The sequence below is a fragment of the Perca fluviatilis genome, chromosome 10, assembly GCF_010015445.1.
Source record: "Perca fluviatilis chromosome 10, GENO_Pfluv_1.0, whole genome shotgun sequence".
Lineage (NCBI taxonomy): Eukaryota > Metazoa > Chordata > Actinopteri > Perciformes > Percidae > Perca > Perca fluviatilis.
Genome location: NC_053121.1, coordinates 35,185,888 through 35,209,070, shown reverse-complemented (window position 1 = coordinate 35,209,070; position 23,183 = coordinate 35,185,888). Strand labels below are relative to the sequence as shown.

Here is a 23,183-nt window from a genome sequence, read left to right as displayed (position 1 = left end):
GCATATTTATTCAGAAAAAGGTAGAAGTAGGTGCATACAAATTCACCAAAATGCAGGAAATAAAGTGTTTAATGCTAAAAAAAATTCTGGGGGAGGACCCCCAGACCCCTACATCATAAGTCAGCACACATATCTGGAGGCAAAACCTTGGCCTTTGGGTTGCCAGGCCAGTTATGATTAGACCAAATGTTGGTGCCATCTAACAAACTGGAAGCTAAAATGAACATACACTGGCTATTAACAAGCTGGGCAAGCCAGTCACTGTTAAAAAGGCTATAATAGTGGTTTCTGATTCTCTTGAATCAACATAATTTTCTTGTTTAAAAAGATATTTACATATTTGCCAACCAATATTTTCAAACATGTTCAATTTCATACATTTTCCAAGGGTGAAATCCGTTGCCTGTCTGTTAACATTAGCCTATAAAAGGTAAGAAATAATAATACAGTAAGTGAATTGTAAAACCACCATTCCCCGTAAATAAGGGCTCACCCTCCCTACAAAAGCCAATTTAACCACTGGTTGTACTCACTGTTTAGCCATGTGAGAAATATATGTTCATATTGTTTTCCTCTTCATCATCATTGTGTTGAAAGTAAACAGTGTTTCCTATTACTGTTGTTATACTGGACGGTATATGTTAGGTCTTTTTTTTCCCTAAAGGTAAACAATAATTATTTTGTTGTATATATTTTATTTTCCTCTAGGCCAAAATTTAAATTATAATAAATACAAATTGTGTTAAAAAATAGTTGAGGATCTGTGGTTGTAGTTGCACGTAATGGACACTAGATGTCATTGTAGAAAAGCTATAGTGCCCTTTAATATAGATCTATATAAAGGGCACTAGCTACACACAAACACACACACACGCACACACGAACACACATACACACACACACACACACACACACACACACACACACACACACACACACACACACACACACACACACACACACTACAGCAGGCTGAATTATACTTCAAATAGGCCTAATGGTGATGATTGTGATTGGTTATTAGGCCGATATTAAGAGACAAACAAAGACACAAAAGCAATCAGTCTGGGATCTATTGCACATAAAAACAAACGAGCTAAATAAAACATTATTAAAAAGAAAATCGGCAAACTTAAAAAATATATACCTCAAAAGCGTTGAAAATAGCATAAAAGATTTATTGCTGTGAGATTATTGCTTATTTTAAACTGCTACCGCTGGTCTCGCAGCTGACTGAACCTTCGGATTTCGAAATTTCTTATCTACACTTGAACGCACCCTGACTACCCTAATGGGGGCCTTAAAGTAACATCACATTGTTATAATGTCAGGACTTAATTGAAGACGATGCAAGGACAGTTAAATTCAAAAGGAAGCAGAATGAGTCCATAAGATCCTTGCAGAAGATTGTATAACTGAACAAATTGTTTATCTGAATACAATACACATATTATATAGGCTCAGTCTGCCACTTTATTAAAAAAACATTCCAGTGCTGGTTCCACGGTATCAGCATTTTGGATAGTCGTCATGGAAGCCAAGTCACAGTAGGAGCCAATGGAAATCACAATTGTGGATTGAGGGGGAGGGGCACCAGGGGGGCAATTATATTTCAGGTGGTAGGGTGTGTGTGTGTGTGTGGGGGGGGGGGCACCCCCTCTTCTAGCCCCGCCCCTGGATGTGAGGTCAGTCCTTATTTTTAACTGATGCAAAATTGAGCTTGAACGCAACGCTGGTGTCACAGCTGGCTGAATCACCGCATTTCGGACTTTCCCATCAACACTTGAACGCACCCTGACTCCCATAATGGGGGGCCTTAGTTAAGTTGACCAAGACTATAGGGCTCAATAATTGAAGACGTGCAAGCAAAATTAGGTTCAAAACGAAACAAAATGAGGATAGGGTAAATAAAATCCTTGCAGAACATTTCTCTAGCATCACATCTCGCTGGGCACGAATGGTTTAGTCCGATCAGCCTGCAGCACAGAGAGAGGGAGGTGGGGGGAGGGAGAGGGAGGAGGGGTTCAGGAGGGCCAGATGATGCTGTCAGTGAAAGGAGGAGGAGGAGGAAGCAGCAGCGCACCGAGCTCCTCTCCATCCCATGTGTTTGGAAGAAAAGAAGAAAAAAAAGAAGAAGAATGGGCTCGGATCCAGACATGTGCTGCTGAAAAGCTAACATACACCTCTGTGTAGCTCTCTTGTCTTTTCAACAACCGCGTTTGCTTAGTAAAAAAAAGCCAGAGGTGGGAGTAGCCTATAGGATCACTCTTTTCCTGAAAATGCTTCCCTGCTCTTCATCCGCGCAGATGGAGGGATGCGAGGAGGAGAGGGACGCGCACATGCGAACAGAGGTAAGCCGATAAAAAAAGGGGAAAAAACACCTAAAACAGGTCAAATGTTTGCCTCTGATCCGATTTATTTCTGCAGGTAAAGCGCTCTGAATGTGTCCACGGAGATGCATGTCTTTCCGGCTCAGATGGGACATTTTGCAGGCTGATTTCCGCCGGTAGAATTCGCCGGTCGGCTTCTCCTGGAGGTTATTGTAGACATGAAAGAGCCGGACCCCTCCCTAGAAATGTGTCGCTCTCCTCGCCATTTAAGCGGAGAGGAGAAATTATACTTGACATTTGTGCTATTAGGCCTATCCCAGATATATTTTTGATGGTTTCATGGGGAAGTTGCATGATTTCTAGACAGATTTGAGCCTTTTTAGAGAGAAATGTGCTGAGTGTAAAGAGGCTGACAGGCTCATTCAGGGCTAAATGTCTGACTGACTTCATGTCTCTGCATACACAGAAAAAAAAAGCCTCGCCTCAGGTTTGAACTGATATTCAGCAGTTTATACATCTGAATAGATTTTCTCCTTTACACCGAAACCTTCATTACTCCATCAGCTGGCCCTAACCCGCTGTTTGCTGCAGGATTTTACCCATAAACACCCCCAATATAAGGATGGATACAGTGGGAATTCAACCCACAACTCCTTCTGGTGATAATGCCTTGCGTCGCCTTATTACCCAAACCCTTGAAGTGTTTGCTAGTAAGAATAAGCCCCTAAACCTGCAGCCTATTAGTGCCTTGCTTTATTCCTTGAGTTAAACAGGGAGCTGAGCCCTCACACAGTTTGCTGATGACCTACAACGAGGGAATAGAGCGAGCTAACCCTGCCTTGCTCTTTCAGTTTGCAACAAATCTAACCCATAAAGGTGTACAAGGGCCTTAAAGCCCCCGACCCACATGTGTGAATGCCTCGCTTATATGCCATTGACCTACATAAAGAGAAAGGGACCCCTTTGCTTTGAATTGGGAATTTAAATCCGACCCTCTTAATGGACTCTTTTTTTTTTTCACAGCAGACATTTTGACTTGTCATAGTAGGAAAAGCACAGCTGAAATTGATAACCTTAACGATGGCTCAATTCCATCAAGGCCCCGTTTACACGAAGGGAAGACGCTGATATTTTCCTGCGGTTTGGCCTCTCATTTACACGAAAACCTTGTTTTTATCACACAAAACGATTATTTCTAAAAACTCCGGCCAAAGTGGAGATATTGGAAAACTTTGTTTGCACGTTTGCATGTAAACTGAGACAAACGGAGGTTTAGGCAGCCGAGAGAGAGAACGTGATTGGTTGCTGTTGTTGCTATTGTCGGGATTCTGATTGGCTAACGTGGGCTTGAACTTCTCGTTACACCGCCACCTACAGGTCTGGCGTGCTCTTGACGGCATTGACGGCATATATACACGGGTACATATAAACGAACACTTTTCTGAAAACTGAGAGGTTGAGATGTCCGTTTATGAAAATAGCTGGCCACGTGTAAACGTAGTGTCCCAGTAAGCTCTTTCAGTGAGTCAGCATGCACAATACCAGGACCTCTCCTAAGTGGAATGCAGCCATCACTAATGGTTTAATACCAGGACCTCTCCTAAGTGGAATGCAGCCATCACTAATGGTTTAATACCAGGACCTCTCCTAAGTGGAATGCAGCCATCACTAATGGTTTAATACCAGGACCTCTCCTAAGTGGAATGCAGCCATCAGTAATGGTTTAATACCAGGACCTCTCCTAAGTGGAATGCAGCCATCACTAATGGTTTAATACCAGGACCTCTCCTAAGTGGAATGCAGCCATCAGTAATGGTTTAATACCAGGGTCTCTCCTAAGTGGAATGCAGCCATCATTAATGGTTTAATACCAGGGTCTCTCCTAAGTGGAATGCAGCCATCAGTAATGGTTTAATACCAGGGTCTCTCCTAAGTGGAATGCAGCCATCAGTAATGGTTTAATACCAGGACCTCTCCTAAGTGGAATGCAGCCATCAGTAATGGTTTAATACCAGGGCTCTCCTACGTGGAATGCAGCCATCAGTAATGGTTTAATACCAGGACCTCTCCTAAGTGGAATGCAGCTATCAGTAATGGTTTAATACCAGGACCTCTCCTAAGTGGAATGCAGCCATCAGTAATGGTTTAATACCAGGGTCTCTCCTAAGTGGAATGCAGCCATCAGTAATGGTTTAATACCAGGGCCTCTCCTAAGTGGAATGCAGCCATCATTAATGGTTTTGAACACACCTGTGCTTTTCCTACTATGACATGTCAACATGTCTGCTGTGAAGAAGGTCTATAAAACAACTACAACTCCTGTATTGTTTTGTCAGCTCCTCTGTGAAAGACAAATTAAATTAAGAACATTAAAAAATGCTACCGGAAGCTTAAAAATGGACTTTTGAGTTACCATTATTTTTTTGGGTTCAAATAAAAAAAAAAAAAGTAGCAGTAGGCCTATGTATTCATTTATCTCAGCATATGGACAGTTGGGCTGAAACAATATGTCGATTAATTGCTTGAGGAAGTGAATCAGCGTCTATATGTGCAGTGTCACATTCTCAATAGTAAAATTGCTCTGCGCCGGCCGTTCCACTGATTTCCTATGGGGAGAGCGGTGCCGGCCATCTAGCGCTGCTTTGTGCTGCTCTCAAAGTTAAAATTATTTAAACTTTTTTAGTTTTTAGCTGCTGACCAATTCCAGAACATTCCAGCACTGTGCTTTGCCTCTTTGCTCTGCGCCCCACCTCGCAGTTTTGCCACGGATCATGTGTAGGCGGCTTAAAGGTGCTCTAAGCGATGTTACGCGTTTTTTTTAGGCTACATTTTTTGTCACATACAGCAAACATCTCCTCACTATCTGCTAGCTGCCTGTCCCCTGAACACACTGTAAAAAACATCTCCTCACTATCTGCTAGCTGCCTGTCCCCTGAACACACTGTAAAAACATCTCCTCACTATTTGCTAGCTGCCTGTCCCCTGAACACACTGTAAAAACATCTCCTCACTATCTGCTAGCTGCCTGTCCCCTGAACACACTGTAAAAAACATCTCCTCACTATCTGCTAGCTGCCTGTCCCCTGAACACACTGTAAAAAAAGCGGTCTCTGTAGACCGCCCAGGCTCCACAAACTGCAACAAAAATTAACTGTGCCAACCTGCACCACCAAACATAACAAACAGACTTCCAGCCAATAACTGACAAGAAGGATTTGGGGGAGTTGAGGAGTTCATGACTGTTTGAGGAAGCACGGAAGGGAAGGGGAGGGGACGGGATGAGGAGGAGGAGGAAGAGGAAGAGGAGGAGGAGGAGGAGGAGGAGGGAGGGGCAAGCTAGCCTCTATTTTGTTTGACAATACTTCGAACGTCATCAAGAAGTGCCATTACCTAACATTGCTTAGAGCACCTTTTATTTGTTGCTTTAATTTGACTACATCTACACTACTACATTTTCATTATTAAGCTGTGTTTTGAGACAAAAACCATCTCCGTCCACGCAAGAGTTTTAGCTCCAGTGCGTGCCGGTGTAAACAGGAAGCAGATTGTCTGACGTTACTCTGTTTGAAAATCATTGATGTAGAAGTTGAAAATACAGAAAAGACTTGGTAACCCACAATGGTAAAAAGTTGGAGCAGGGATTTATTATCTCGGAGCAACGACGAGGTGGAACTAAGACTGATGGATGTGCTTCTCCGTTTGTGTCCGTCCAGACCCAAAAGCAACCCCGGAGTTTTCAAACCAAAACCAAGGCAGCAGTGTTTCCAAATGGCTCACTTTTAGGAACTCGGAAGTAGTGCGGACGCGAGTCCTAAACGTAGTGAAAGATATTCGTTTTTAACCAAAAGTTATTAAGTCTTACATGAAGATAATCATTAGTTGCAGTTCTATTCGACAGAAACCCCAACATGCCTTTTTGGAAGACTGATGAAAGAAACCCTCTCTAGAATATACAGTCTGTTAAATGTTAAAAGGTTAGTGGGGCATCTATCCTGCCCTGATGGAGGATACATTGCAGAATGTGTCTGATCCAACCATTTTTTTTTTTATTAGCTGCAGCTGCACTTCGCTACAATGCTAATACATGAAGTAGTAGCAAAGCTACTTAAGCGTGTTACAATTCAAAGGAAAGTGAGCTACTGCTGACTACACTTTGGCATTTCAGCAGCAAATGTCTGCCTGTGCAGTTAGATCATATAACTGGGGATATTTATATGCATCCCCCATTAATGGATTAGTGGTTTGGTCTCTGAAATGTCAGAAAATGGTGAAAAATGTGGATCAGTGTTTCCAAAAGCCCAAGATGACGTCCTCAAATGTCTTGTTTTCTCCACAACTCAAAGATATTCAGTTCACTGTCACAGAGGAGAGAAGAAACTCGAACAATATTCACATTTAACAAGCTGGAATCGGAGAGTATTTCAGAGAATCAGGAATTCTACACCCGATTCAAACCCATTAACCGATTGATTTAGTGGTTGACAACCTATTGATTCATCGATTAATCTTTGCAGCTCTAATTGCCGTGCTCACTGAGCAGCACTGGGAATTGAACCGCTCACCCTGGCAGTGCCAGCAGTGCCTTGCTGTGTGCCGGTGAACCTGCTGCCCTCGCTGGGCCCCTCAGGGAAATCTGAGCTGACAGTGTGTGAGACTGCAGGTAGAGCTGGAGAGAGAAAGTGGGCCAAGTGTTTCCTTCCTGCTGCAGGAGGAGAAAGAGAGCGAGAGATGGATGTTCAGCGTCCTTTTTGTCCTTTTTATCTGTGAATATCGGCGTGGTTTTGACGCAGTTACGCCCTTACAAAGACTCTCATTTTAACCGTTAAGGCCGACATCCCCTTCAGGTGTACCACTCTTTGTCTTTAAATGTCATGATACCCAATGGTGCAGTCTAGTTTATTGTAGTGGGTATACTACAACAGTCATTCTGCATGTTCTGCAGCATTTGTTCAGTTTGTGGTCACGTTATTTGACAGGTATTATTAGCGAAAACAAATAGCTGAAGTGAAAGTTCTGTCACAAAACTATGTTGTTACGTATCATTAACCTTTTTAAGTGGTTATATGGAAATCCTGGAGCTTTCTTAGTGGGTATACCTGCGTATCACACGTATCATGTTACCTTTGAAACATCTGTCATAATCCCAAGTTCACAAAATCCAGTAACGTGAGCTATTTAAATTAGCTGATACATTAGCTCTTCCCAGTGTATCGCCATGTGTACTTCCTCCCCAGCAATCCCACCAATCGGTCCCAAAACGTCCCAGTTAGAGAGGAAATGCCCTAAACATATTCTTTATAAATCTTTACAATCAATCCCTGAAGGAACCAAGCAGGCCTGCCTTGTTTGCACGACCCAAATTTTCTTCAAAACTTGCCTTTTTCAGGGTGTAGCTCGCTAGCTCGAAGGTTGTTGTTGTTTCCCTTAGCGAAGGGAGTTTGAGAACGCCGACACACAGAGAGCGGAAGGTGCTGTCAGGCTTTATCCTGGAAATGTAGTTCCGTTGATCCAGACTAGTTAGAATGGGGGCGAGTGAGGTTCGGTGAAGTTTTTTACTGTTGTGTAGCACTGCCAAAATTGATGCTTTTAACATTTAAAGAGATTGAATCAGGCCATGTTTATCTGGCTATAAGGAAGGTTGGAGGCGATGATACATCTGTCAGAGGACGCAGATTTCAGTTCAATAAATTATTTGTGTATATATGACAAAGGCCTGTTTAGTTGGTTTATGGGTTCATAGTGTTTTTGTTATGGTTCTGCCTGTGATGTGGGGGGGGGGGGGATCAGCTGATTGTACACAGGGTGCGAACAAAACATGCAAGAATTAAATCCCCCTTCCAATACCACCATGGATATAGAGCCACTCTGCCAGCCATGCCGAAACATTTATGAACGTCAATATTCAATGGAAAATAATCTCAAAATGAAATAGCACAACGTGGTGTCAACATAAAACACAGCACTTATAAGCCGGAGAGAGGAGTTCACTTTGTGGTGAAAACAAAATACTTTCACCCAGGAAACGCTTGTTCGTTCTTCGGGAGGGTTTTTATCCAAACCACCATAACGAATCGTTTTTGGTGCCTAAACTTAACTGTCACAGCCTCATGACACTCACTGTTTCTGGCTGAACTCAACTACCACGGCCCCGGAAATGACCATTATCTGGCGGTGTCTGTAGCCGGCTCACAGTCACCTATTGGCAACTTAACAACTGCCGCTGGTAGCCATCTATGGCACTAGACTGTTCACGTTACAGCGCTTTACTTAGTTTAAAATACATCTGGGCTATTGGTGAAGTAGCATTGATCACTTTGAGGGGAGGGGGGTACATTTTCTCCCCACTGGGGATAAAAATAATTCAACAGCGGCCGGGATATATAGACCAGACAGGGGGAAATCCCAAGCATCCCCCCCGGGAAATTGCATCCTGATTGTACACACACACACAGTTTTTTCTTCTGGTTTGCGGTTGCTTTGCTGCACAGGAGGTCACTGAATGTTCCGCGAGTTCCAATTACCATTTTAAATGAAGCGTGTTCAGAGAACAGCAGCATTGCAGATACTCCACTAGTGACTGCGGTCACTCAGAAGGCCATTGTACATCACCGTAAAGAGATGAATCTTTGCCTTTTTAACATGATATTAGACGGTAGGGGAAATGAGTATGAAAACAATTCACCCCGAAGTAATTTGGCAGAAAACTGAAGATTGTGAATGTGAGTAGTTATCTGTGATTGGATGTTTCCCACTGAAATGCACCTTGGGAAGCAAAGTTTACTCCTCTCCTTTTTAAATGTTTACATCCAGTGCCGTACACGTCCCTCACCTTCCGCTCTCTGTGTGTCGCCGTTCTCAAAATCCAGAAACAACAACAACAACCTTCGAGCTAATGAGCTAAAGTTTTGAAGAAGATTTGGATTGTGCAACGAGGCAGGCCTGCTTGGTTCTTTCAGGGAATGATTGTAAAGATTTACAAAGAATATATATTCCGCTCTTACTTCGTTTTGGGGCCGATTGGTGGGATTGCTGTGGACGAAGTCCACACGGAGATACACTGGTAATTTAAAAAGCTTGAGTTACTGTGTTGTGTCAACAGTTCATTTAATATTGTACGTGGCATTCGTTTTCATTTGCGGGGGGTGCAAATGTTTCCACCAAAACAAGTTCCTTCCCGAGACTATTTTGCAGAGTCACCGTTGCTTCATCCAGAGCTTGGCGCCACCTAAGGCGATTTTGATTGGTTTAAAGAAATGTAAACAACCCAGAGTTTTTTTTTTTTTCTCCCAGAATGTATCTTTATTTAAGAACCAGATATTTCTATTATGTTTGTTTCTGATGAATAAAATGTTGTGTTCGTCCAAACCTTAACGTGCTCCAACTATCAGTCACCTGACATTGTCTATGAGAAAATGAATGAATTGGACTTTTATACGGAGGCGTAAACTATCAATGTGCGTCATTGATTATGATAAAAGACTGAATGTCTGAATGAATGTCAGGTTTTTAGGTGACAAGAACACTTGGGGTTTGGGTTTAATTTATTTATTGTCCATAGTTTGATGCAAATAGTTTCCTTCCCACCCACAAGAAGTGAAAATAAAACCTACAGTTTGTCCTCGTGTTGATGCAGGGTTGCACTTGTTAACCTCAGTTACGTCTGCTGCTGCTGCTGCTGCTGCTGTCACCCAAGTTTGATCCCTCCAACATCCAAACCGGGCTTACCACAGCTGCTCATCCTAAATATAGCACAACAAGGGATACTTACACCAGATCCCTTGAATCTGAAAATGAGTGGTTAACGGCATTTTGTAGGGCAACCGTCAAGTCAGCAGGAGCAGAAAGAATCAGTCTGTAATCAGAAGTGATGGGGCAGTCGGTGTTAACGTTTGCAACATTTGCAACATTTTGAGACGATGGAGAAGAGCAATACAGCCTCTAGAAGGGACTGAGATCAGGCAAAATGGATGTTAAAATGGAGCACATGGTAACTTGAGACAGAAGTGTTGGCTGATAGGATTTCCAAATCTTCTCGCTTTCTGTCGCTGGAATATTTGAAGAATTCAGAGGAGATAGACAGACGCTGCTTTCCATTAGAAAAATCCATTCAAGAGGCATTCAAAGCCAGCATGGGAGCCGTTTATAAGTCTGTATAAGTCGGGGTCAAGCAATTATGTTAATTGGGAACCATGGCATCCGATATTTGGTGATTGATCACGCTATTTTTAGACATCTGCACCCTGGGCATACTCGCCCAATGGCATATTTACTGCTGCTGCAAGACGTTGCAGATCGTTCCCTGAGGAGGGAACACATCTTCCAGGGCCTAATAAATATGGCAGCTGGTTTGGCATTCACTTCCTGCAGAAGTACCTCCACCTCAAAAAGCAACGCATTCTCATGAACAGGTTTGTATGATATCGTACGAAAATGTACGCACACCGATTCGTATGATATCCTAAGAAATTAGGCGACCGCCAGCTGGTCACCTGACACGCCATAGCAATTGAGTTTAGCCGAGAAAAAGTGACTTATACAGCAGCAGCCAATATGGTGTATAAAGCAAAAACTACTTTGAATACCTACGGTACATACAGAGCTTTACTTTTCGTAGCTATATGTACGGATGGTTCATTTGAACAGCCTAGAAAGGGAAGTCGTGCAGTTGCTCATACGCCAAAAGACACCAACAACAAATTAACTCTGAACTATTGTATGTGGTTGATCTGAAATGAAGACAGATTCAGCAACTGCTCGGCCTATTTCTCGTTTTAAATGTTTTCAGAAACACGTTTCGGTGAACTATTTTAGTACAATATGAGATCTGTCATGGCGGCTTGTTCAGCCATGACAGAGCTCATATTGTCTGTCTTGAATTTCCAGAGAAGCCAGACCCACGTGACACGTTCGTCCAATCAGCTGCCCGGTTTCATTTTTTGGGCAACAATTCAGATTAGCGCCGCCTGCTGCTATGGAGACGTATTACGTCTCGTTGCTTTGGTATGGTCCGAGGCACTTTTTTGACCAACTCGGGGAGAATGATCAGTCTGACTGGCTTTACTGCCGACGGTAAGCAGCTGAAGATTTCATACGTGCTGTACATCGATTTAAAGATAGGGTTTACAACCTCCATGCACTTTATCAAGAAAAACAAAGTTATACACCCAGATGACATTTTGTCTTTTTAGATTATTAAGTCCACACACTTAAGTTTTGGGAAGAAACCGGTGCTCTGTAAAAGCTCAGTGTGTAACGCGTCCTCTGAACACACAGCTTTGTGTCTGACTCTTCGGTGTGTCTGTGTAACTCTACTCTGTTGTTATCAGCTGTATACTCTGTTGTGGAACGTGATCTATACTGAGTTGACTCTGCTGTCTGCTCCTGCAGTGCAATCGACTGACGGAGGAGAGAGACGAGGCCGAGAGACAACTCAAACACATCAAGAGAGGTGAGTCCAGCTTCCTGCAGCCTCCAAAGACTCCGCCATCATCACACAACTGTATGTTAAATGTGTAGTTCAGGCAAGGGCGTAACTTTGGGTTCAACTTTGGGGCGGTTGAGATCTCCACTTCTTAGCAACATTCCAATGTTGAGCATAGAGCTGGGCAATATATCGATATTATATCGATATCGTGATATGATACTAGATATCGTCTTAGATTTTGGATATGGTAATATTGTAATATGGCATGAGTGTTGTCTTTTCCTGGTTTTAAAGGCTGCATTACACTAAAGTGATGTCATTTTCTGAACTTACCAGACTGTTGTAACTGTTCTATTATTTGCCTTTACCCACTTAGTCATTATATCCACATTACTGATGATTATTTATCTAAACTCTCATTGTGTAAATATTTTGTGAAAGCAGCAATATTCAACACTACAATATTGTTGCAGTATTGATAATGAGGTATTTGGTCAAAAATATCGTGATATTTGATTTTCTCCATATCGCCCAGCCCTAGTTCAGCATATCAAACACTTCATTTCCTGCATTCTAGGGATTGTTTCTGCAACAATTTGTGCCTTTTCTGCATCAAGTTATGGTTCAAATGTCTGTATTTATGTCAAGGAAATTATAATTTGGTTTTTGGGAGGGTTGCACTGGCTAGTTTTGATTATTGGGCGGGTTGTAACGCCCTGATCCCCCCTGTAAATTATGAGTTCAGAGTTCAGGACATACAAATTGTCATTGGTAAATCCAAATATAGACCCTTTTTTAGCCACATTAGTGGTGCAGCTCTGCAGCGTTAAATCGGTTGGTTCTCTACTTTGGTTTAATCTAAGATATCTCAACAACTATTTTGAGCACATGATGTGGTTGTGATGCGTCAAAAACAAACGTAATCCGGGACAAAATATGTCTCTCTTGAAATGTAATTGAGGATGCCGTTAAGTTGTATGGGATTTTTAGGAAACAGGTTTTGTTTTTTGACCCATCAGGATCTTTTTCAGGCGTGTTTCCAGATGGTAAATGTTTAATGGACTGCATTTATATAGCACCTTTCCACCGTAAGGGACCAAGCGCTTTACAAATTGCATCTCATTCACCCATTAGCACACGCACTCAAACACCAACGGAGTAGAAACCGTCAACCTTGTGATTAGGGCTGGGTATTGTAAAAAAATTCTTGATACTTTTTTCGATACAAATTTTATAAAATCCATTTTAACAAAAATAAATTACAACATTACACGTTAAGGCACAGCATTTTTCATTAATTTTTCAGCCGCTACTACATGAGTCCCGTCTCTGTGTAAGGTAGAGTTTTTTTCTGCATGACTCTACGCTGTGTAATGTTAGACAGCCAATCACAAACATTACTAGATCTTGGTAGAAGCATGCTGCGTGCTTATTGGCTTACCAACGCTGAAAATACTTTGCACATCTACAGCGTGAGACAGGTGTGTCTGAGGGGGACATGCAGGTCAAAAGTAGCAAAGAAACTCCCGCACACTGTCTAACTTGCAAAAGCCATCTTTTGTGACAAAATTCTATAGTTCCGAAACGTTGCCTACTATTAAACTTGATATATGTTTTGCAAGTTAGACAGTGTCCAGGAGTTTCTTTGCTACTCCTTCGGTTTTGAATTACTAGGCATCTTTCTGTACTCGAGACAATTCTGTCGGTGCCTAAAAAGTATTTAATATGGTATCCAGCTCTATTTGTGATTAAAGGACGACCCCGCTCTACCTCCTGAGCCACAGTCGCCCTAAAGAGATCTAGATCTCAGCTTTCTCGTTACTTTTTTGGTGATTACAATGATAATAATGTTTTCATAGCTCATAAAAACAATGGCCAAAACTATGAAAAAAGACCAAAGTTGTAGTAAACTGGAATTATCCTTTTATTTATTTTTTTTAGAAAAGTTAAATTCACCCCTCAACACATAGTCTATCAGATATCATGTAGCACAAAGCAGCTGACATATCACCCCTCCTACAGTCAGACAGCCGACACCCTCCCTCCCTCTCTCCTTTCCCCTAACCCCTCACACCTTTTGTCCTCACCTTTGTCGACATGACATCCTGACACCTTGTCCTCTGAATGGGTGTGTTTTAAGAGAGGAGGGCAGGGGAGGGTGTGCCGGTTTCCTTGGCGACTGTCAGGTTTAGTTTGCCAACAGTAGGCAAGCTTTTTGTAGTATTTTTTTTGGGGGGAGTTCAACTTCTGAAACTAGCCAGTCTAAATATTAGCTGTTAGGAAGGAGGCTGATAACGCTGCGGCTCCTGGCTTCTGTCATGACTATTCACACCGGTAAGAGAACGTCATTAATAATAATCGGATCTCAAAACTAGTGGGCGTTAGTGGGGTCAGATGTTGAGGGTTAATGTGAGGGAGGTTTTTTTTCGTAGAGGAAATGAAGCTCAAAGCTGCAGGATATTGACTTGTAATGATGATTGACTTCTGCTAAATATCAGTAAGTGAGCATCATTTCTTTGCTTTGGTAATATGTGTCATATTTATCCAGTAACCGTTAAAATCGTAATGCAAAAATATACATTCTTTCTGAAAATGATGGCACATTTTCAGGGTTAATGTTTGTGTGTCCACTTTGCACAAGATAACGAGTTTTTCTGTCACACAAAAGAGGTCCGTTCAGTCACTTGTCTGTTCAAAAGGTAACCGGAGAAGCTGGCAGTCTCCACCCGGTGTTCGCCTCGGTGTGACGTTTCAAGTTCCTAAACTGTTCGGACAGGACAGGAAGACAGGAAGTTGATAGACTGCATGCAGAATGGCTGTGGTTTGTAGACAGATTTGGCCCGTAGACTTGAAATATCTCAACTTTTGAATGGATTGCCATTCGATTTGGTTCAGATATTCATGTCGCTCTAAGGATGAATTGTAATCACTTTGGTGACTTAACATTTCATTGAGAGCCACCACCAGGGCATGATTTCCATGTGTCCACTACTTTAGTTTATGAATAATAAGGACATCAGCCTCAGCTGCTTTGTGTTTAGTGCATTTTAGAATATTTAGCAGACTAACCCCTCTTAGACAAACGTTGTACCTACTTAGCATCAGCATTTAGCATCGACATTGAGAGCATGTTAGCATTCTGACGTTAGCATTTAGCTTAAAGCACAGTTGTGCCTAAGTCCAGCCCATGGATGTATAATAAGACAGTTACTCAGTGGCGCCTAGAGCCAAAATGTTCAACTTTCACGTATAAGATAGGAGCTGCTTCTGCACTATGGGGCCCATAAAGCAGGCGCACTAGAGACCTCCGCCACCCGAGCCAGCTACTTCCGGTTTAGCGCTCCGCTAACTTGAATGGGGATTAAACGATTTAATCGTACGGCTCTTCTAGGCTTTCCAAATGTTATTGGACTGAATGGATCAAATTCTGGTAGTGAAACGAGTCATTTCGTAGGGGGGTTATGACGCTCAAAAAATTTATCCATTGATTTGCAGACATCTCTTTCACAATAAGTCTATGGGAAAAAGTCTTTCTCGGCCAGAGGGCTCCATGTGACAGACAAGGAAGTCACAAATCCACTGTTTGGCTGCTGTGTTCAATTTGCTTCTAAATCCGGCGCTCTTCCTGGGGGCCTGGTCCAGCCTCACAGACTCTTAGGTTTGTTCGAATATGTCCAGCTGATGTTTTCTTCTAGTTGTCATTAACCATCACATATCACAGCCCAGCCTTCAATATTTATGTTCATATTAGACAAATCTGCTGTGGCGATTTACAGAATGTCCACCATCATTCTCTGCTAATGGAGGAAGTATTGTCTTCCATATATTGCAATGAAAAGTAAAGGGCTGCTATAGTATGCAATTAGGTTTGGCTAAGGGTTTGTTCTGTCAGCATTGTTCAGTGGAGGCCAAGGATGATGTACAGATGCAATGGATTTTTGCTTCACTGACATAAATATATATTAAATGACTTAGAAATAAAACGGCATGTACAAGTTGGATGTAAAACATGAAGACATTGTTGGAAGGTTTTATAGGTTTTTTTCTTAAACCTTGACAACTCAGATTGTTCAAATATGTTGCAGTAATGGACATGTTGATCTTAGGTTAATTTTGTGCTTCTCTTAGACAGTAGTGAAGTCAAAGATGAAACACTGGAAGATAAACGTACGATAAGCCCATTGGTTTGAACTCAAACCCCGAATTTGTTGTCAGAAACTTGTCTGCAACAGCAAAAACGGGACCTGGAGTCCTTCGACTCAGCGGAAACGCTGATCCTCCTTTTCATTGTGGGTCCCGCCGTCTCATAGGATCAGTCTTTCACTCATTCACTCATTTATTCATTCACTGCCTCTCCCCAAAGAGCACAGCAGTCACTCTTGTCATGTTATTCCTATGAATTATTAAAAAACCTCCTGCCATGAATTATTCAGCAAGGATGAGTGTGGGAGGAGGGCTACCACTCCTGCCTGACTCGTTATCCATTGTCCTTTTTAAAAAGGCCTTTTTACCTGCTGCTCCTTATGTGATGGCCAAATGTTAATGGCTGTAATGAGGGAGACCTTGCTAGCCGGCAGGTACTTCATTTCGGTCTCATTTGAATCTCAAAAGCCAGACTGAGTGAGTTGGGCACAGATTAACTGACTATTAAACAGTGAAAACATGACCTGACCCGGGACTCGCTGTTGGATAACGCACTCGTCTCGATGATGGACGCTCACGATCACGCTGCATTTAATCCGTAATGCATCTGAGTGGCTGAGAGATCCTGTGGACGATTGATGACAAACGTTGGTCAGGTGGTTGCGGTGTAAATAACTAGACAAGTGTTGGATGGTTTTCTACGAAGTTTGGTACAAAACATCCAGGGATTCCAGAGGATGAATCCTGAGGCATTCGGTGATTCCTCGACTCTTGCGTCTTTTCGTCTATTTCGCCTATTTCGCGTCAGACATTTGGACTTGAAACAAATGTTAACGATGACTCAGGCTACATCCACACACTACTACATTTTTGTTTTAAAAACGAATATCTTTCGCTACGTTTACGCCCCTCGTCCACTCTACTGCAGTGTTTCCAGGCCCCTAAAAAGGAGACCTTTGGAAACTACTGCCTAAGATATCTACTGCCCCCGTTTTGGTTTGAAAACTACACTGTTGCTTTGTAGTGTGGACGGGCACAAAAAGAGACCTTTGGAAACGAGGATGGACATCAGTCAGTCTTATCGGTTAGGTACATACCCTTCAGTAACAGTTCCACCTCGCAGTCACTCCATGCTAATAATTCCCTGCTCTTACTTTTCACTATTGTTGTTCTTTCTCTAAAATATTTTCTGTATTTTCAACTTATACATGCATCATTTTCAAACGCAGAGTGATGTCAAACAAGCTGCTTTGTATTTACAGCTAAAACTCTTGCTTTGACAGATTGTTTTTGTCTCAAAACACTGCTAAAAATTGAAAATGTGTTGGTGCAGATGTAGCCACAATTCAAGCAAGTGTCCCAGAACGTCACATAGCTGCTACGTGCCTTGACTTCCTCTTCTGTGTTTCATCCTAAGTATGAGACTTGCCAACCACCATTCTTAAACATAGATAAGTCGATTGACAGAACAGTCACATCAGCAAGTAGAAGTTAGTGTACAAAGACACTAAAGTTTAAATACAGACGCACAGATGTACATACAGTGCCTTGCGAAAGTATTCGGCCCCTTTGAACGTTTTCGACCTTTTGCCACATTTCAGGCCTCAAACATAAAGATATAAAACTGTAATTTTTTGTGAAGAATCAACAACAAGTGGGTCCCAATTATGAAGTGGAACGAAATTCATTGGCTATTTCAAACTTTTTTAACAAATAAAAAACTGAAAAAGTGGGCGGCAAAATTATTCAGCCCCTTTACTTTCAGTGCAGCAAACTCTCTCCAGAAGTTCAGTGAGGATCTCTGAATGATCCAATGTTGACCTAAATGACTAATGATGATAAATAGAATCCAGCTGTGTGTAATCAAGTCTCCGCTATAAATGCACCTGCTCTGTGATAGTCTCAGAGGTCCGTGTAAAGCGCAGAGAGCATCATGAAGAACAAGGAAAACACCAGGCAGGTCCGAGATACTGTTGTGGAGAAGTTTATAGACGGATTTGGATACAAAAAGATTTCCCAAGCTTTAAACATCCCAAGGAGCACTGTGCAGCGCGGATAATATTGAAATGGAAGGAGTATCAGACCACTACAAATCTACGAAGACCCGGCCGTCCCTCTAAACTTTCAGCTCATACAATGAGAAGACTGATCAGAGATGCAGCCAAGAGGCCCATGATCACTCTGGATGAACTGCAGAGATCTACAGCTGAGGTGGGAGACTCTGTCCATAGGACAACAATCAGTCGTATACTGCACAAATCTGGCCTTTATGGAAGAGTGGCAAGAAGAAAGCCATTTCTTAAAGATATCCATAAAAGTGTCGTTTAAACCCGGAGACACCTGGGAGACACACCAAACATGTGGAAGAAGGTGCTGTGGTCAGATTAAAAACCAAAATCGAACTTTTTGGCAACAATGCAAAACGTTTTGTTTGGCGTGAAAGCAACACCGCTCATCACCCTGAACACACCATCCCCACTGTCAAACATGGTGGTGGCAGCATCATGGTTTGGGCCTGCTTTTCTTCAGCAGGGACAGGGAAGATGGTTAAAATTGATGGGAAGATGGATGGAGCCAAATACAGGACCATTCTGGAAGAAAACCTGATGGAGTCTGCAAAAGACCTGAGACTGGGACGGAGATTTGTCTTCCAACAAGACAATGATCCAAAACATAAAGCAAAATCTACAATGGAATGGTTCACAAATAAACATATCCAGGTGTTAGAATGGCCAAGTCAAAGTCCAGACCTGAAACCAATCGGAATCTGTGGAAAGAACTGAAAACTGCTGTTCACAAAGCTCTTCCATCCAACCTCACTGAGCTCGGCTGTTTGCGCGGAGGAATGGGCAAAAATGTCAGTCTTCGATGTGCAAAACTGATAGAGACATACCCCAAGCGACTTACAGCTGTAATCGCAGCAAAGAGGTGGCGCTACAAAGTATTAACTTAAGGGGCTGAATAATTTTGCACGCCCAATATTTCAGTTTTTATTTGTTTAAAAAGGTTTGAAATATCCAATAAATTTCGTTCCACTTCATGATTGTGTCCCACTTGTTGTTGATTCTTCAAAAAAATTACAGTTTTATATCTTTATGTTTGAGGCCTGAAATGTGGCAAAAGGTCGAAAAGTTCAGAGGGCGAATACTTTCGCAAGGCACTGTATGTTTAAATGAAGAGTTTCTGAGGGTTTAAGGTGGCATCGTGGAATGAAAAAGTCCATCAGAAGGTTTCTTTGCCTTCAGCAGAAGGATATGTATATCAGACAACAGTGCCTGAGAGAAACCCAAGGATCTTTGGTAGCTTTTGATCTTTGTCGTTCCTCTTCGTTAAAGTAAAAAACCCAGAAAAAACAGCCTCTCCACCACAGCTCTGGCTGCATGTTCCTGCTGGCTGGCAGGAAGCAGGCGGAGCTGATGTCTCACAGTCTGTAATTTATACGTTTGTGTTAAGCCGGAGCAGCAGAACAAATCGTTTTACGAAGGAGCTGAGTGTCAAACGTGCCTCACAGGACGGGGTTTTAATAGCAGCCAAATTCTCTCTAAGTTTCAAATCAGATTCAAAGAGAGAAATGAGTAAGAGTGAGCAGGGCTGTGCAATTAATCTCCTAGCGACCACAAAAACAAAGGGTTACATTTTACTTGAAGGTATCTGCAGAAGAGTGACCAGACGTCATGAGCGTGTCCGAAACATTATAAACAAGTCATGAACGTTTATGACTTAACGCTTCTTTTAGTAACTAGCTAAGTAAACTCTTACTTTGTCTCGTGTTCTAAATGTAAAAAAAAAGGGAGAAATCTTACAGTTCAAGGTGTTTCCAATGTTAATTTCTTGAACTGTTTGACTCTTTTTTTTAATTTTTTTTTTAAGTTCAATAAATGCAACATCTTTCCAAAAGTAGGTGAGTAATTGTGTTAAATAATCGGGATTTCAACATGGACCAAAATAATTGTAAATTTTGATTTGATTTTGATCGAGCAGCCCTAAGAGTGAGTTGCCATGATAGGGAACTGGAAAAGAGATTTTAGAGAAAAAGATGCAAAAAAAGATGTTTTGCAGACAGGAAAGGAATCAAGATGACAAAATAGCCCCCACGAAAAAGACATGCCACAGAAAGACACGAAATGGCAAAACAAGACAGAAAAGGCAGGTGCAGAAATGACTTTTTGAGTATTGTCTGACCCCGAGCGATATCGACTGCATCGTATAGAAGTGCTGCATGCCCTTTAATGCTACTGTAAGCGAACACGTAGCGGGAAGCTAACTGTGATACCACTCAGCTTTACAGAACTGATCGCCTGGAGCGCTGTCAGCTTATGCAGCCTAGTTATTCAGTCTACTGTTCTAAGATAAACGCCTGGGGCTGCACTCTCTCTGCATCCAAGTGCTTTCGGAAATACTGTTAGAACACGCTGAAAGCACGTGACGGAGCAACAGACCCTGAGTGACCTGAGACGGGGGCTGCATCTCATAACCCTTATCCGATAGCTCCTCGACTCCTCTGTCCTCGGCTGAACCGGAAGTTGTTCTGTCCCTCCTCGGTGAAGGTCGTTTCAGAGCTCTTATTACTCCCCCGAGGAGCGAGGATGGAGGAGGGATCTGTCAGGAGCTTTGAGAGAGGATTGAGGATGGATCTCTGAGGAGCTATGAGAGAGGATTGAGGATGGATCTCTGAGGAGCTATGAGAGAGGATTGATGATGGATCTCTGAGGAGCTATGAGAGAGGATTGATGATGGATCTCTGAGGAGCTATGAGAGAGGATACACGAGAGCAGCCTTCCTGGAAGCCGTGCAGCTGAAAGCCGTTGCTGACTCCACCCGTACAGACTACGAATTCACGTGACGCTTCAGGGGAAAGAGGAAAGGACACCTCATCCCTCTAACTCGTTTCCTCTCTCCTCCCATGATTCCCTGAGTCTCTCCCATGCTTCCTCAGTGGGACGGACTAAGGCCCGAGGAAGCGAGGCAACTGGAGGACTTGAGGAGGCAATTTGCTTGATAACTGACTTAAAATGAGTAATTGATATCAGGGGCAGCCTATAGCTCACCTGGTAGACCGTGCGCACCATGTAGGCTTAGTCCTTGCCAGCGACCCGGGTTTGAATCCAGGATCGCAGGGACTGACTAAGACCCGAGGAAGGGAGGCAAGTGGAGGATTTTAGGAGGCAATTTAAGGGAAGTGAGATGCAGCCCAGGAAAGTCTTGTAATGCGGAGATGATATGGCTTTTTGTTAGTGACTGTATGTGTATTTTTTTAATTTATTTTTTTGCTTTTTAGTGACACATTTTAGTTTTCACTAAACGAAGCCCTGTGACAGGACTGCATGACTAACGATTATGTTTATGGTCGATGAATTTAGTATCTTTTCAACTTTTCAAGTGGAAAAAAAAATGGTTTCAGAAGGACCAACATGACGTCTTTAGATGTCTTTTGTTGTCTGACCAACAGTCCAAAACCCAAAGATATTAATGTTAATTTTTTATTGACAGCAAATCCTCACATTTGTAAAGCTGGAACCAGGAAATACTTTCTATTTCTCCTGCTTGATTAAATAACTTACATGATTAATTGATCATAAAAATAGTTAATCACTTAATTCCGTAATATATCATACATTTTTGGTGTGCATACATTTTCCTACGATATCATACGTTTCACATTCCTTATTTCTTTAGGAATGTGTTGGAAAAATCATACAACAAGCATTTGAAATATGTAGGCAAACAAAGAGAGACAAAATCATGTTCAGATTGGGACATTTGAATTGATTCATTTTTGGTTTCGACAATGAAATATATATTATAAAACTGTCCTGGATGTGTTCTGCAACTGCTGTGGCGTTCATTTTAGTTTTTCCATCCAAAATCCCTCAAATGCACAACAACTCACATTTAGGGCTGTGAATCTCTCCAGGACAAGCTTAAGAGAAGCACTTGAAGGCAGGATTAGTTCCCCTATTGTTCACAGCTTAGCTCATTTAATGTTTCAGCTTAAACTCCACTGGCGTTAATACTCACAGCCTTTTGTGTTGTAAATCCTTGTTAGGAAAGAGACACATTTTCTGTCACTTTTCCGCTTAAAAAAAACACCTGAAATCAAAATTTTCCAACTTGGTTTGGAGTGGAGCAGGGGTGGATTTTTTTAAGATGGGGTGGCACAGGGTGGAGGGGGCCTTTTTTATCAGAATACAGCCTAGAAAGTCTGCTTGGAAATATTGGCTAGGATAGAACAACACAATGTAATTCTGCTAAATAAAACCTCACATTCATTATTAGTTTTACTTGTTTTCATTTTAAACAAATTGTATATCTGAATACAATACACATATTCTACAGGCTCAGTCTGCCACTTTATCAAAAAACCTTCCAGTACTGGTTACATGGTATCAGAATTTTGGATAGTCTTCATGGAAACATTAATTGGTCATGTGAAGAGGGCTGGGAAGATTGGCAGAACAGACAGCCAAGTAGAGCTGGGCAATATATTAATATTGTATCGATATCATGATATGAGACTAGATATCGTCTTAGATTTTGGATGTCGTAATATCGTAAGTGTTGTCTTTTCCTGGTTTTAAAGGCTGCATTACAGTAAAGTGATGTCATTTTCTGAACTTACCAGACTGTTGTAACTGTTCTATTATTTGCCTTTACCCACTTAGTCATTATATCCACATTACAGATGATTATTTATCAAAACTCTCATTGTGTAAATATTTTGTTAAAGCACCAATAGTCAACACTACAATATCATTATGGTATCGATATTGAGGTATTAGGTAAAAAATATCGTGATATTTGATTTTCTCCATATCGCCCAGCCCTACAGCCAAGTGACTCTGATCCAGTGGAAATCACAATTGTCAGATTGACAGCACTCTAGCCCAGTGGATTGGGGGGAGTGATCATATTTCAGGGGGGGTGCCACCCCGTCCCCCCTTTTAGCCCCACCCCTGGTGGAGCGGAAGCATTAGGCAGCACTGGCAGGTTGGCTTGTGTGCTAATCCCTAGTCCATCTTTTCTAAACATTTTCAACACTCTGCGGTGGGATTTCACCGTTACTCACGGATGAATGTGCTTACCGTTGGCTAATCCTCCAAATCATCTGTTAATAACATGCGTCGTCACTAAAGAGGCTCTCCCCCCCCCCAGCTGAAAAACAAAAGCAGCGTTCTGTTTTTAGCCTGGCGGATGATTACAGGTTTTAAGGGCACACGCCATTTCTCTCCACGAAGCCCCGAAAACTCGGAGGAGTCTCCGACCCAGAACAGTTTGTGACAGGAGAC

General features: G+C 42.1%; 1 protein-coding gene across 2 annotated transcripts in view; it reads left to right on the top strand.

Moving 5' to 3' along the window:
• Positions 1-2,055: 2,055 nt before the first annotated feature.
• The window catches only part of shtn3 (shootin 3), a 58,646-nt gene continuing 37,518 nt past the window's right edge, over positions 2,056-23,183 (top strand). For both annotated transcript variants that reach the window (XM_039813981.1, XM_039813980.1), the window contains exons 1-2: positions 2,056-2,351; positions 11,718-11,778. In XM_039813981.1, coding sequence (XP_039669915.1) covers positions 2,280-2,351; positions 11,718-11,778 — 133 coding nt within the window. In that variant the 5' untranslated portion in view covers positions 2,056-2,279. The remainder of the gene's footprint in view (positions 2,352-11,717; positions 11,779-23,183) is intronic.